Consider the following 16104-nt stretch of genomic DNA (forward strand, 5'->3'; position numbering starts at 1 on the left):
CATAAATTGTATTCTCAGATGTTTTGAGAGTCCTTGATTCCTGGACAGACTGGTCTGACAACTCAATTTCTGAGCTTTGATGAGACTTTACCACAGCACTCAGAAGCTCCACAGTTTAGCAAATCTCAGCAAGAAAATGGTGGTTTCATGCTGAACTTTAATGGAAGGATAGATCTTGTGTACATCTGGTCAGTGATGTAAGTACCATTGTGGCAAGGGTCATTGTTAGTTTGTGTGTTAGGGAATAGCCTTGCTGTTCACTTTCGTTAACAAGGTTGCTCGTTCAGAGAAGCATTAGAGACACTCAAGAGACTGCAGATGCTGGTACCTAGAGCGACAATCTGCTGGAGGACCTCAGCAAGTTGAGCAGCATCTGTGGGGTGGGGAAGGAATTGTCGATATTTTGGGTCAAGACCCTGCATCAGGACTGAGAGTGGAGAGGGAAGACAGCCAACGGGAAGAGGAGAGGGGGAGTGGTGAGATGGGGGTCAGTAGGTGATTGGTGGACCCGGGAGGGGTGAAGGATGACGGGCAGATGGAGACAGGTGGGGGAGGGGGAAGGGTGGAGTTGAGAGGCAGGTGGGTGATAGGTGGAAGCAGACAAAGAGGAAAACAAAGAGAAAAATGGAGAGATGGAGCCAAGTGAGGGGAGGGGAGAGTGAAGGTGGAAATGGCTGCTGGGCAGTGATAAGCAGGAACACAAAGGCTACCAGTGCTGGATTCTGATGTAAGGAAGGTGATAATAGGGAGAGGTGAAGGGTATATTTCACCAGATGGAGGAGGGGATTTGGTGGGTGAAATGTGTGGGGAGTAGGTGGATGGACCAGCAGGGGTAGGGGGACAGAAATGGATGATCGGGGGCTGGAAGTGTGATATGGGAAGGGGGACGGAAATGGGAGGATTGGAGGTGGATCAGTGGAGTGGCCATTTTTATGCTAAGGTGTACATCGATGTCTAAGGATGATATTTATTTGTAAATAAATGAGCATGTATTTGAGGCTTGGTATTTCTTGCTGTGGCAGGTTAAGAAATGAAGTCCTTGTTGATACTAGAATGATATAATCTTACACCTGAGGTGGTTGAATCCAACTGGAACACTTGATTATACGAGTATAATCTTTTATGAGTGTAAGGTAGGTGATGTGTGTGAAACTTGGCTAGAAATTCAATTGCATAGCGCAACGATTTTGTACACTAAATGATTGAATTCCTGTTTTAGCCTTGGTAATTAGTAATTGGTTTATTATTGTCACATGTACCAAAATACAGTGCAAAACTTTTGTTTGCATGCCATCCAGACAGATCATTCCATACATAAGTACATTGAGGTAGTACAAAAGGAAAACAATAACAATGCTGAATATAGTATTACAGTGACAGAGAAAGTGCAGTGCAGGTAGACAAGGTACAAGGGCCATGACAAAGTAGATTGAGAGATCAGGAGTTCACCTTTATCGTACAAGAGACCCATTCAAGGGCCTTATAATATCAAGATGGAAGTTGTCTTTGAACCTGGTGGTTTGTGTTCTCAAGCTTTTGTATCTTCTGCCCAATGAAAGGGTGGAGAAGAGAGGAATGACTGGAGTAGGAGGGGTCCTCGGTTTTGTTGGCTGCTTTCCCAAAGCAGCAGGAAGAGTGGACAGTGGTAATGGAGGGGAGGCTGATTTTCATGATATTAAACTACAAGCCCTATTTGGCATACAGAAGTCTTTCTGGTAGTTCCATGAACTGACGATCTATTCAACTCAGCATGTGCAATGCACAGATGATGTCTGTTCTTGTTCAGGTCTTTTTCTATAGCTCACCTTCTGAACAGCCACACTTTTTTTTCTGATCAGGAAACAGAAGCCTCCTGCTGTTTGTAGTGCCTCTTGTATAGTACCTGCACCATTTAAAGAAGTAATCAAGCATTTCTGCCTGGGTGGGGAGTCACTGGCACTCAAGTTTGGGAGCTGGTGAGGACACAGAAATAGTATCTGATCTGGAAAGCAACGTCAAGTGGATTGGGACTAGGTTGCTGCCTCTTGCCATTCTGCACTGATAATGGCAAACATCTGAAGACTGATCTCTCTGGCCAGCTCCTCCCAACATCACACCTTATTTCTACCCTCAGCAGTTCTTGCAGCATCTGTGGAAAGAGAAAATTAACTTTTTTTCTTTTTTTTTCAGTTCCTGGAACTGAAATGTTAACTCTATTACTTTTTCTGCAGATGCTGCCTGACCTGCAGCGTGTTTGTAGAATGCTCTGGTTTTATTTCGGATTTGCAGTATCTAGCGCTTTGATTTGTCACCCTCTTTACCCTGTCCATTAGGTCAATGTCCATGAATCTATGGGCTCATCCCTGACCATGTCATGGGTCCACTTCAACCAAGTAAACTCAAACTTCCAACAGATTGGCCTTATTGGTCATGCCTTCTTTGAGAGTTTGAGCCTTGCTGTTAATTAGCACTGAATGAGGTTGCAGAGATGCACAGTGCAATCTGCTTACAAGCGATTTGCATAGTAATAAAAGAGACAAATGCACTACCCATTTATAAAGGCGCGCACTGTCGCATTCCAGCACAATAGAAGCTGGGCTGCAGCAGCACAGGAAAGGGTGGGTGGGCAGTTTAACTTGTGCTATGCCACTTTGGTCAGTGCATTTAAGAGCAGTGTATCACAGTTACTAGCACCACTGCTGTCTGTGTGGAGTTTGCACATTCGCCCTGTGACCATGTGGATTTTGTTTTTCCCTGGATGCTCTGGTCTCCTCCCACATCTCAAAGGTGTGCAAGTTGGCAGTTTAATTGGATGCCATGAAGGTAAGTGATGGGGTCTGTGGGGAGTTGACGAGAATGTGGAGAGAATTTTTAAAAATGGGACTAATTTAAGATGAGTGTAAATGGGTGGTGGTTGTTCAATGAAGACACAGTGAGCCGAAGGGCTTGTTTCTTTGACATATATCTCTATGAATCTATGAAACGGAACAACCCCAGCCCATTGTATTCAAAGTACAGACCAATTAAACTATAAATAATTTAACAATATTTTACGCCAGCTTTAAGGACTTTATATAGAGGAAATAATTCTGTGTAGTTCTGTTTTATTTCATACATCATTTGGAATTGATCAAACATATTTTTACTGATGGATGAAGTGAATGCATTATATTTGACAGAGAAACCAGTCATTATTTCTTTATTCTACCCAAATGCACTGATGCTTGTGTGAGTATGGAACAACTTCGGGAGAAATGGCGCTGTCATGCAGAGTAAATTACAGTGCCGTCTAAGTTGTTTGCCAGGGAAGCAGCTTATGGAGTGGTCATTATAAAATTTAGCAGGAGTAGTCTGTCTGTAGCTGTCACAGCAGCAACTGCACTAAGCTGTTCTTTTTTGCTTGGGTCTATAATTGCAATTACATGGGTGCATTTATGCTCGAGTGGGAAGTTGGTATTGGGTTCAGAGTGCTTAAGTGGAAGATGACGTTTCAATCAACATCAATAGAGTTTACTAACAATCTGTTTCAATTGAAACTAATGTATGAAGATCTCCATAACTGGCTTGAATTAAAATTGTTGCTGTGCAGGCACCCTATCTAATCAGAAATAAATAGGTCAATTGTTTTTTTCAATATTTTCAGGATCAGATTTATTATCACTGATGTGAAATTTGTTGTTTTGCGGCCGCAGTACAGTGCAGACAATTGCTATAAATTGCAAATATAAATAGTGCAAAGAAAAAGAAATAACAAGGTACGTTTCATGGGTTCATGGACCATTCCAAAATCTCATAGCGAAGGGAAAGAAGCTGTTTTTGAAACATTGAGTGTGGGTCTTCAGGCTCCTGTACCTCCTCCCTAACAGTAGTAATGAGAAGAGGGCATGTCCCAGACGGTGAGGGTCCTTGGTGATGGATGCTACTTCTTGAGGATTTTAAACTGACTTGTTTGGGAAGTGTCTGGCTTGGGATTTGATATGATGGTGTGGTATACCGGTGATCTGTCAAAGTGCATTGCATTGTGGATGCAAGTTTTGGCCCTGCTACTGTAAGAATAAGGGAGGCGGAAAAATTGAAGGGGCAGTAATCCATCCCAGATGCATCCACACTTTCCAGTTTCCTACCACCAAACTACATTGACAGTCACCAATGAGTGGTTCAACTGCCCGCCCTTTTGTCTGAAGATTAGAGATGTGAATGTGAGATGTTGGAGAGGAAGGAAAGTGTCCTGGGCTCATGATTATGAGAAACTGCATTTCAGTTGATTTGATGACTGACTTGACAGCAAATAAGTTCAAAATTATCTCTGGTTCTACAATTGAAATACCTGATAATGGCAACTGATAGTGTGTCACATCATTGCAGGAAGATTGGCTGTTTTAAGTGGGTAAGTGCATATCTTCCCTTCAGTTATGATGGTGCTCGAAAGTGTACTTGTCAGGAATTGGTTTTGGACCATTTGTGTAATTCACTTTAATGTCATCTCTGTTCACCTCCTAATATTCACATCAAAGTTCAATGCTCCTACATCATGGCAGAGCAAGGCTTTTGTCCCAGTGTTATTGTCACAAATACCTGTTCTACATAATTGAAATGAACTTGGATCCTTACGAGCATTTTGCATATCACAAAGTGTAACTTTTCTGTTCAGCGTGGTTGGTGGTTTCTCCTGCACTTCAGGATATTTTAGTATTAGGCTGCTTTTCCATTCCTTCATGTTCATAAAGGTCTCCATGGTCTGGGCTAGATTTCTGCTTTATGTATGTGTTTCAGAAGGTGGGGAATTTAAGCCCACTACCCTCCCCCACCCCTCCCTCCCCCCCAACCCCAGCCCAACTGACATAGCCAGCACATGGGACCATTTCCCTGGATCAAAGGTCTTTATCCTTGCTGGCTAGTAACCTATTAAATGATAGTACAATCAATGCTATATAAACCAAAGAGCAAAAAAGGGATGTTAAAGCATTTGGGTCTTCTCCAGAATTGGATGGTAAAAATATTGGACATCTTGAGCTTGCACTTTCCATTATTGCTGTGAAATGTTCTTGGATGGGGTTCTGCTTTGATCATGTTATCACAGAGTATCAAATTGTTCACCCTCAGAAAACTCATTCTCTCTTTTTACTCTGTTTGTAGCCAACGCGATCTTCTTCTGAAAGTATTTCCTCCAGACCTGGCTCCAGCATCCCCAGTTCACCTGGTCACACAATATATGTGAGTAACAATGACAGATTTCCTTGTTCTTCAATTCATAATATTCAGAGAAATTTAAAACAGCCTGTGGATGATTTTCTCCACAGAGGATCACTGACCCAAACGGGAGGCATATTGCATTGCTAAATCAGGTGACAATAACCTTTTACATTGCATTTGCTGTTAATACCACCTCACAATGCTGGATGCACCAAACATCCCATACTGCAGATGTTGCTGGAGCGCACAGTGGTGTTTTCAAAAATTAAATGGCTCACTAAGAGAAACTAACCACAGTTCACCTGGCATGTTGCAAAGAGCAGGTTCTCTTTCCCTATGTGATAGTGCAAAGCCCTTTTGCTAGTCATAGGTGTCAGCGTGCTGAGGCAGTCAGTGTTTTCTACTTTCCACAATGTAGGTAGAAACCCTGGCCAAAGGTGCCAGAAGATTCTGTGCCAATCCTGAGAAATGTTTTGGCATGAAAGTAGTTAAGTACCTGGCCTGCCAACCCCTGCCTCCAGAGGACAGTTTCCACCAATAGCAGTTGTATGATCTTTGTAGGCTGAACTCAATTAACTGCGTTTGTCACTGCTTGACCATCACTCCACGGATCATGTTTTCCTTTTGGTGCATTCCTTGAAGATCCATGACTCTGTTGTGTTATATATCGTGTGACAAAATAAAAATGGTTTTCTAGGAAACAAAATAAACATCAGTAGATTCGGTTATGGGAGCCATCATTTCATTTGACATGCCAACATTAAATCTTTGTTGTTTCTATGTTTACCTTTGATCATAACATGATATAATGTATAAAGTTATGATAAAATGTTGTCACTTTGATATGTTTCCTCAACATTCTTCTTTCCCTTGGTGAGCTACCATTGATCAAAAGTTCAAAAGCTGACATGTGTATGGGATAAAAGTAGTTCATTCAGCCACTGAACACTACTCTTCTCCAAGTTCCCAGCCAAGGGCCCAAGATCATTGAAATAGTTGAGGGTGGTCTTCCAAGGTAGAAACTGGCCCAGTGACAGGTGGTTGGAGTGGAGTAGATAGAGCTTCAGTTTGTACACAACCTTTTCCATTCTGACATGTGGATGTTTCTGCTGATATCCTTTGTGTAAAATGCACCTTAACAACTAAGCAACAAGAGTATATGAGGAAGAAAATCCTCCTTGATCTCCAGTGTTAAATGTGTGCAAGAATATTGGCAGTTGATTGCGCTTGCCCCATAAATCCAGTTGCCTTGAAGCTGCCAATAACCAAAGCACAACAAAGACCTTGTTTTTCCCTGTTATTTGTTCCATTTGAAATTCTCAACTTCATTCGTTTCTTTTGATGTGATACTATTGTCTCTAAGCTTGCTTGAGATTGAGAATTTTGGATACGTCAGAACTGGTTAAGCTCTGAAATGTTCTTGTATGTGTTATCTTCCTAGGCAAAAGTGGACAATGAGATTCTTGACTACAAGGATCTGGCTGCCATCCCCAAAGTTAAGGCCATTTATGATATTGAACGCCCTGACCTGATCACATATGAGCCATATTTTGGCGCTACAATTGAGGATAGACATGAACGTCATAGTATGGGCGAGGTATAGTACAATTGACTAGTAATTTCAATCACCATTGTCTTGCATTTGTTCCATTGAGCATTCTGGTATTAGCTTTCATTTCTGATCCACTTGGAGTAGATAATGGGAATTGTGTCTGCCCTAACCATCCAAATGATGTTGACAGAAGGTCCAAAGAGGTTTTGTGTTTGGAGCTCCTTTCAACACAGGATGGAAACCTGCACCACTAATTGTGATGTTTCTCAACAGTTTGGCATTTGGGTGGGGGTAGCAGTTTTGGTGGGACACAGACTCTGGGGTGATGAGGTGAGCCCTTAAAACAGGGAGAAGTGACTGGGTCAGCAGATTGAAGAGCTCATGAAATGTGAAGAACCCAAAATGAATATCAAAGAACTGAAATTACAGTAGTCATTATTTTGCCAACCTGTCTTTGGCTAAAGAAGGATATAATTTCCTTGAATATTGTTACAGTGTGGATTGATTCCTGGGATAAAGCAGTTATCCTATGAGGAGATGTTAAGTGGGATGGGCCTGAACTAACTGAAGTTTAAAAAAAAGTGATCTCATTAAAACATAGTGTGCTGAGAAAGATTGATGGGGTAAACGTTAGGAAGGAGTTTCCTCTGGTTGGAGTCTAGAACCAGCGGTAATAATCTTAGAATTAAAGGCCAGCCTTTTAGTACTGAGGTGAGGAGGAATTTCTTCACTCAAAGGAATCTGAATATTTGGAATTCTTAACCTCAGAAGGCCATTGATACTCAGTTATTTGGTATATTCAAGGGAAGGATAAGTGGATTTTTGACAGTGAAGATACATGGGGTATGGGTGAGAAAGTGAACCAGATAAAATATCAGCTGCAATTTTATTGAATGTCAGTAATGTTTGTATTTAAAACTATGCACTAGAAATCTGAGACAAGCAAAGAGGATGTTGGTTAAAAATTGATGCTCAGTGATGAAAATTAAAAACTGATTCTTTGTTGACAGTCTCAATACGCAAGAAGCGACAACGACTCAGTTTTTCAGAGTGAAACTGTAAGTTGGTAATGAGTGTTTTGCACAAAAATCCCTGTGCAATGGAACATGATTAACTTCTCTGACTGCTGAGGCTAATGGGTCAATAGAAATCTGCAGAAAGCCTGGGCAAACTCTGCATAACAATGCATCATTTGAATGAACCCTTCTCCACATTCTCATCTAAAACAGGAGCAAAGTAACTAATAAATGAAATTTAGTAGTTTGATATTTTTCATTATTATTGTTTGTGGGGATAACTGCCCACTTGAAATCCATTGAATTTAGGTGGTGAGATTGTTGCAGGTTTCCCTTGGAAATAGCTGAAGCATCTTTCTATTGACCCTACTAACATTTACTAACGTTGAAATTAGGACTGTTATTTAGCAAAGTGATTGAATTCTCATTGGACAGGTTCCTCTCAGGACAATATTCCCCATTGTGAAATTTATCTCATTTTTAAAGCAATTTTACAATTGAAAGAAATGTTTGCCAAATTTCATTTCCACCCTTTGAGTATTTTTTTAGGACATTTCCTATCATTTCTAAAGTTATTAAATTGTTCAAGTCCTAACTTGTCTTATATTCTGGTACTGCGATTTCACCTTGAGCAGGAAGAGTTCAGTATATGGTTTGGTTATGCAGCATATAATTAAAATCATTTGCTTCAATTGCACCCATCCATAGTAATGCAACATTTAAAAAAAAATCAACACAAAGTTTAAAGAAGCAAAAACATGTTCACTATGAAAACTCATGAGTAGCATGACCTGTGTAGTCACTGCATGCCTTCTTAAAATCAGGGCCAAAGTAACGTGTAATTGGACCTGGGTGTTTGACATGGTAATCATTTTTAGGATTGTTGACAATAACTGTCACAGTCTGGTGGTTCAAGGCAAGTCATTTATGTGAGAAAAGCCAAGAAGTTTAAATGACCACAGTCCCCTCAGTGTTATCCATGAGGAATGTTGGGCAAATGTTTCAATGAAACGATGTAACTAAATTTGCTGTGAGCTTGAGGTTTTAACATCACATTAAATGCACAGTACAAAGGACTTGCAGCTTTGATATGTTATAATTTGTAAACCACCATGGTGGTTTACTGCAATGTTTGTAGGTGCCATAAGTGCATTTGTGCAGATTTCCTCAGCTTACTATTTCTCTCAAAATAATAAATAATTTGGAAGGGAAGGTGTGGTGCTTTGTTGGCTGGGAGATGATAGTAACCTAACAGTCCTTAAGCTTAGCCATAGCCTTCCCTTGGCAAAATACCATTACTTGGCACTTGACCCAAAGAAATTGGAAGCTCTTGCCATCTGCTAATTGTCAGGACGGTACATTTACCAGCAGCTTTTTTTTTGACAGCACCAAATCCAGGCCATGATTTGGTTTTGCAGTGTGACAGTTATTACCTCATTTGTTATTGAGCCCTGCCAGAGTCTCCAATCCCTGGCTCTGTGGAAGCATCACAGTGTAAGTGAGACGCTGTGATTGCCTGTGGAGGATGAACAATTCTCCTCGAGAAGCCTCCATTGGCAGGTGTTCAGTAACCAATTTCAAGATCAACGGTAAACATATCCAGAGAGGAGACTTTGACTTAACTCAAGTTATAATGATGTGGAATGCATTGACTGAGTAGATGATGAAAGCAGATTTCCAGATACCCTACAATATAGATGGGGGTATTGACCTGAAAGTGGAAAGAACAGAGAGGGTCTCAAGGAAAGAACAGTTTAGTGATCTAATTGAAGAGCTCCTGGGCATGATGGGCCAAATGGCCTCCTTCCATGAGGTATGATTCCATATGGTTATGAAACCCTGGATCTACAACATCTTACAGAAACACATGAGTAGAACTGGTTTTCTAATATAACCCGAACATTGGTTGCCCTTCTTTCAGAAAGGCACAAAATAATTTCTGTGGTGTGTTAAGTTACCGCATTAGTTACAAATATAAATTATAAAATGTATTGTGAATAAACACACCGGTCTCCAGCTGAAAAATTCCCCAGACTCAAATTGTTTTGCCACTATGTATTTGAAGTAGTGAGGTGCTGGTGGACAAGTTGTTGTGAAGTGGAATGCATTGAGGGAAGGAATGTTGAAAGCATATTTCCCAGTGACTTATGATGGAGCTGGTGATATCCACAAAGGTCGTACCAGGTTCACTGCAGTAATAACTTGGTAAGATAATTGCATGTTTACAGAAATCGCAGGCCAGTGATGACAAGCCAGGAGGTGATATCACAGAACCAAATACGTGGCATAAATTTGGTGTTCTCAATAGCAGCAAGGACTGATTCAGAATATTGGAGGCTCTGGATGCAGCAATTTTGCACTCATCACCTTCTCTGGAAATCCAACTGGCCTCACAACCAACTGAAACCCAAAGCTAAAATAGAAAAGACATAAAGTTACTCCTCCCTTTGAACATTGCTTTCCACAGGAAATACTAGTACCAGTAAAATAACAGTCGCAGTGTTTTAATTTTTAGGTCTATTGCCAAATGCAAAGCACACCTTTTTGTCCATGTAAATGTGACATGGGTGCTTGTGTAGTGTAGGTGGTCAAGGTTCATGAGCAAGTAGGAAAGCCAGAGATGTAGATAGACAGTGTGGTGCAGTCATCCTGTCACTATGTAGCTTTATGATCAGCAATTCTCCTTTTGCGCCTCACCATTCCTCATATGAGGGCTTTAATAATAAGAATTGACAGTTAAGACAACTGACAAGGCCCTTCTGGTCAGTTTGGTCTCAGTATTGTTCGACAACCAATGTCCAGCTGCAGCAAGATTTATTGGATTGCATTCAGGATTGAGAACATTGGCAGTTCTTTATTTTGCCTCATTTAAGATGAGGCCAACTATAACACTGTACTGCCAGGATGAGGTCAGCTAACTCAGTCCCAGATTCAAGTCAGTGAATTTTATGTGGCTCACCATCAAACTGTGCAGTGATGTTAGCAACGGATAAACATTGGGTCAATAAATTAGATACTTAACACTGTATGTGCTGGGAAGGGATTTAAGTCAATTTCAGATAATTATTAACTGAGGGACTCAAGTCTGTCATTATATTCCCTGTCATATCCTTTACTTGCACCTCCCTCTTGTACAGAGGACAAGAATGTGACAAAAGGTCATTTTATATCTTCTGAAATTCCTGAGCTAATTCATGTTTGAAATCTTGGCAAGTTGCCAATCAACATTCTTATGTAATGCCTCATGCTGGTTTGAGTGCACTGAAATATATTTTTCAGTAACTCTGGAATGCTGCATTGATTCTTGGGTTAAAGTGGCTAACCAGTGTTACTGAATTCTAGACAAGCATAACAAAAGTATCTGCTAATTTGCAATTTGCCAAAATGGAATTTCATTGGTCTGAGATGAGTGCACATCTGTGAGGGAGTTGTTGCTTAATCACAGCAAATTATCTTGGAATTGCACTTTTATGTTCAAAATACCTGGCCCATGTTTATATTAAAATCTGTAATCATAAATGTACATGTCACTTTATACTACATGGAAAATTTCATGCCTCTTGTGTTCATTCATTGAATGTGGATGTTGCTGGCAAGGCCAGCATTATTGCCATCCTGAACTCACTCTGAACTGAGTGATTTGCTCAATCATTTCAAAACCCAGTTAAAATTCAACCACATTGCTGTGGGTCTGGAAACGCACGATCTGGTGAGAACATAAAATTTCATTAGTGATCCAGCCGTGAATTTGATGGCAATCCAGTAGTTTTGGACAGCATTGCAGAAGCTAGGATTCTAGATTTATTTCAGAAACAGAAGCAGCTGCTATGTATGATTTGAACCTGTTTTACAAGATCATTAGTTTAGGCCTCTACCACAGTTATTTGGGTCCTGCTCCTTGGGTTCTAGAGTGATGTTACTGAGGGAGAGAGAAGGAGTGCAGTTACTTGCACATTAGAGTCCTTTGCCTAACCTAATAGTGGACTGTTACTTAAAGATAAGTTGTCGATTAGTCCAAACAAAAAGAGACAATACTGATCAAGTACTCTGCAAAGAATGTATTTTGCTAGGATCCCCTTTACTAAACCAAGATAGTCAAGGAGGAAAAGCTTGGAAGCTCTGTACATGTATAACATTTTTTTGTCAGCATTAACAATTTGTGTGTCTTAGCTCATGCTTTCATCCACATGTTTTCCTGATTTTCTTGTGTTTCATTATGGCATTTATGGGAATATTTTGTTTAATGTAACATGACCTTTTTTATCATTAAGTGTGTGTTTTGCTAAATCTATATGCCCCAGAAACAAACCAAGAGGTTTATGGTGAGTCATTTTCTGAGACTTAATCAATTTCTATCTGATGTTACCCAGAAAAATGGTTTTACATGTTTTTTTTTCTTTTTTTTAATATCTCACAGTCGCCAAGGACACTTTCCCCCACACCTTCAGCTGAGGTCAGTATATCCCTTCACATTCACCTCTCAGTCTGCTCTCTGCAATCTTCTTTTGCTTCATGTAATAGTGTAGCCTTCAGTGCATCAGCAGAATTGTGAAGTTTAGTTTAACAGTTCTGATGGGATACTGAACCAAAGCACGTGGCAGTGGAGCCCAGTGCAACCTTCTCTCACTTGGCAATTTTCTAGTAGAGTTGGAAGAAAAACTGTCAATGCTAGAAATCTCAAATGAAAATATTAATTGCTGGAAATGTACAGCAGTATCTACATTAGAAAATTCAAGGTAAAATTTTAGATGGAACGTCTTCATCAAATGGATTAGACTGACTGCAACTCAATTTTTTTTGTTCTGCCTCTTGTCCTTCAAATCTGATGTGCAGGCTGGATTTGCCTCAATTTCTCTATACAACTCCTCCAATAAAGAACGTCATCAGAAGTCGTATAAGTAATACTCTGTGTGTTCTGGCTGACACAGAAGTGACAGCTTCAGCGTTCTGTACTGTAAAGGCCCCAGCTTGTGGCTATTTAAACAGCAAAGGCCAATGGCCCTATTAGCATTGTCCTGCAAGATTATGAGACATGAGAATATCAGTGGAATGGAATATGTTTATTTGTGACCCTGGTGGAAGCATGGCTCAGTCAACATTATCCTGGCGAATTGTCAATTCATGTCCACTGTAATTATTTTTACTTTTTTTAAAACAAACAAATCCTGTTGGGATGGATAATACCACAGTTGCCTGGGGCACTTGCAAATCCTGGTTTCTGATCACTCTTAAAATGAACAAATTAATATGTCCAAGCCATGTGACATCAGAGCTATCTCCTGTTGAACTAGGTTATTTTTTTTAAATCACATTGTATGCAACAGTCTAATGCTGTTGAGTGACAAACTGGGGAGAGGAACAGAGAACAGTAGTTTTATTAATCTCTCTTCGCTATTCTCCAACACAACTTGTATCATAGACTCGCCATGTGGAAAGAGTTTCACCCTCGCATACTATAGCTCCAGGAGGCTGTGAGATGAGCCAATGAGAATTACAGATCGTCCCTGGGTTACGAACACCTGACTTATGGACAACTATACATATGATTGAGCTTCCATAATTATAAATTCAAAAGTCGGACTTCCATACATAAGAACCAGTTTCGTCTCCCTCTCCATTTTTAGTAATTTGTCTGTTTTTATCAGTCTTGTGTGCTTTTGATGCCATTCATTACAATACTATGGAGTTATGGTTAGCATATTGAGTGATTTTCGTGTACTTTCCAATTTGTGGATCAAATCAATTACAGACATCTGTAAAAAGGGAACCTGTTTGTTTCCTGTGGATGGCCCGTACAGGTCACTGAGGAGTTTTTGGAGTGCTATGTCACTTGCTAAATCCTGACAACAATACTGCTGCCTTTAAGATATAGGGGATACACAAGGACTAATCCATGCCCTGTCACCCAGTGTTGCTGCTGTCTGATGATTCTGAAATATCTCTTGTAGTAAGTGTGTCCAGGATTCTAGCATGGGGATGTGGCAGCTGCTTGCTATTTCACAGACTGACATAATTGATAAATGGTTTTCATGCCTAAATTAAGGATATTCTCAGTTGCCATTGACAGGCCTCTGACAATTACACCAGGAGTCACAGTAAACCTACTCTTTTCAGATCAAAACAACCAGGATGGACCATCACATAATCAGACTGACCTACTAGTGATATGACTATAAATATAGGCTATACTGTATGGTATTTTTTCCACTGTTTCACAGGCATCAATCTTGTTTTACCCTACTACTCTTATGTCTGAAAAATATTAAATAAAATGAAAGGCCCAAGAGAGGCAGGTGTTTTAGGTGCCAGTTTGCCTAACCTCCTAAATCCTCTTCCAAAACCATCACATCTCCTTTCCTAGAGCAAAATGCAAGCTGCTGGAGAAACTTAGCAGGTCAGGCAGCATCTGTGGAGGCAGGAAGAGTTGATGTTTTGGGTCATGACCCTGCATCAGGACAGAAACGTCGATTATCCCTCTGCCTCCACAGCTGCTGGCCGACCCACTGAGTTCCTCCTGCAGCTTGTTATTTCCTCCAGGTTCCTGCACCTCTTTGCCTACTTCTCTTCCTGGGTTCGTTTCCTGCTTGGCATCTAACTTCCTGTCTTGTGATACTCTATCTAAATAATGTTGCTGTCCTCGTGGCTTTTCTTTCAGTTTAAATGTGACTTTGTGTTAACTTTGACGAAAATTACATTTTTTCTTATTTGGCATGCTTCACTTGACTGGCCAGGAGTCCACAGCCACTTTTGTGCTGTACTCTTGTTCTTTTCAGCGGAATGTGGTCATAATGATTTCCGACAAAGCTGGAACAAAAGCTGTATTTCTTGGAGCTTTCTGGCCTTATGTGATGTTGACTAAAGACTCAGCTCCTAAAGAATCAAAGATGTTAAGGGACTGTTGAGGGGCCACTGCTTACCCTTCTCAGCTCAGCCAATGTTAATCAAGCATTATTGACTTGGAAGCACGAAATTTCCACTGAGGTCAAAAGTACAATATAGCATTAGCAAAACATTACAACAGAATTTCAATGGAAGTTTTATTCAATGCAAGTGTTAGTCTGCTTGAAAGGCCCCAAACTGATCCAACTAAAAACTTAATCCAAGTAGAAGTGCAAGTACATTTACCGTGCATTGATCTGCCTACACAGTGGCTCTCCATGAGGTACAGGTGGAAGAACTAATTGAGCAATGCTGGCTGCGGTATTAGGTGAAAGGAATCCCAGCTGGTAACAAAGCCAGACCCCTGTGATAATGAAGTTGCATGAATCACTGAAACAAGTTTGCTTGGGACACTCCAAACATTTGGAATTTGTTGCACACTTCAAATACAATACTAGCTTGAAGTTTCCAGAAGACTTCCATTGAAATCAAGATAGGAAAAGGGTTTGACAAATGAAGTGGTGTATCCTACATAGAAATTAAGACCAATATATATTTGTACATTTTCCACACAATTGCAAATTATGTTTTAGTGGAGCTCTTTTTCCATTGTCATTTTTCCATTTTCCATTATTTTTTGAGATGTTTAAAACTAATGCACATATTAACAAAACCAACAATTTCAAATAAGGTTGCAACTTAAATATAGACCTGAAAACATGAAAATAACATTGTGTAATTATACTGTAACCACATTGGGATATAGGCTTGTAGATATTCCTAATATCCTTTAGTTCACACTGAACAAAATACAATGCAATTGCACAATAGGATGAAAGGGAGTAGTTATGAGGGTACAAGCCAGAAAATCTTAATTTTTTGAGATGATCAGACCATAAGACATAGGAGCAGAATTAGGCCATTTGGCCCATTGAGTCTGCTCTGCATCCCAGTGCTCAGAAGCTTGCAGCCATATTGCACGCAAAAGGTCTTTTGAGTCTGTGTTTACACTGATAACATTTTTATTCTCCCCATGTTCCCAAAGAGTCTACTATGAACACAGATTTTTGGACTTTTATCATACTGACATTGATTCCCTATTCAGAATGAATTACTTAGTCCACATTTTAAATCTTTCTCCCAATAGCAGCAGATGATATAAAACAGAAATGATTTTGTTTTGATCTCTTTTTCAAGAGAGACTGTTAATACAGAATTAAGGCCCATTCCTACTGACTAGAGGTTGTTCTAGCTCAAGCTGGGAGCAGCAAACTGAGAATTGTAACAGTCTTTCGAAATGTCACCTTTACTTTCTCTGCATTTTGGTTTGCTTAAGCTTCTTTATTACACTTTAGATATGAATAAAGGGAAAATAAGGGAGGTAATAGTTTCCAATAATCAATCACTTCCATCAGAAACTACTTCATCACTAACCCTACTCTCTTCACTAAGCCGCATAATGTTTCCAGTTCTGATTCACCTTCC

The 16104-nt window shown here is 40.1% G+C and overlaps 1 protein-coding gene across 12 annotated transcripts in view; it reads left to right on the forward strand.

The window, feature by feature from the left end:
* Positions 1–16104, forward strand: part of ablim1b (actin binding LIM protein 1b) — a 290641-nt gene that overhangs the window by 228134 nt on the left and 46403 nt on the right. For 8 of the 12 annotated variants that reach the window (XM_052027491.1, XM_052027497.1, XM_052027494.1 and 5 more), the window contains 4 exons: positions 5116–5193; positions 6614–6769; positions 7735–7782; positions 12158–12193. In XM_052027491.1, coding sequence (XP_051883451.1) covers positions 5116–5193; positions 6614–6769; positions 7735–7782; positions 12158–12193 — 318 coding nt within the window. The remainder of the gene's footprint in view (positions 1–5115; positions 5194–6613; positions 6770–7734; positions 7783–12157; positions 12194–16104) is intronic. The other 4 variants (XM_052027496.1, XM_052027492.1, XM_052027495.1 and 1 more) reach the window with 1 other exon arrangement.

The sequence above is a fragment of the Pristis pectinata genome, chromosome 12 (genome assembly GCF_009764475.1).
Source record: "Pristis pectinata isolate sPriPec2 chromosome 12, sPriPec2.1.pri, whole genome shotgun sequence".
In the NCBI taxonomy this organism is placed as follows: domain Eukaryota; kingdom Metazoa; phylum Chordata; class Chondrichthyes; order Rhinopristiformes; family Pristidae; genus Pristis; species Pristis pectinata.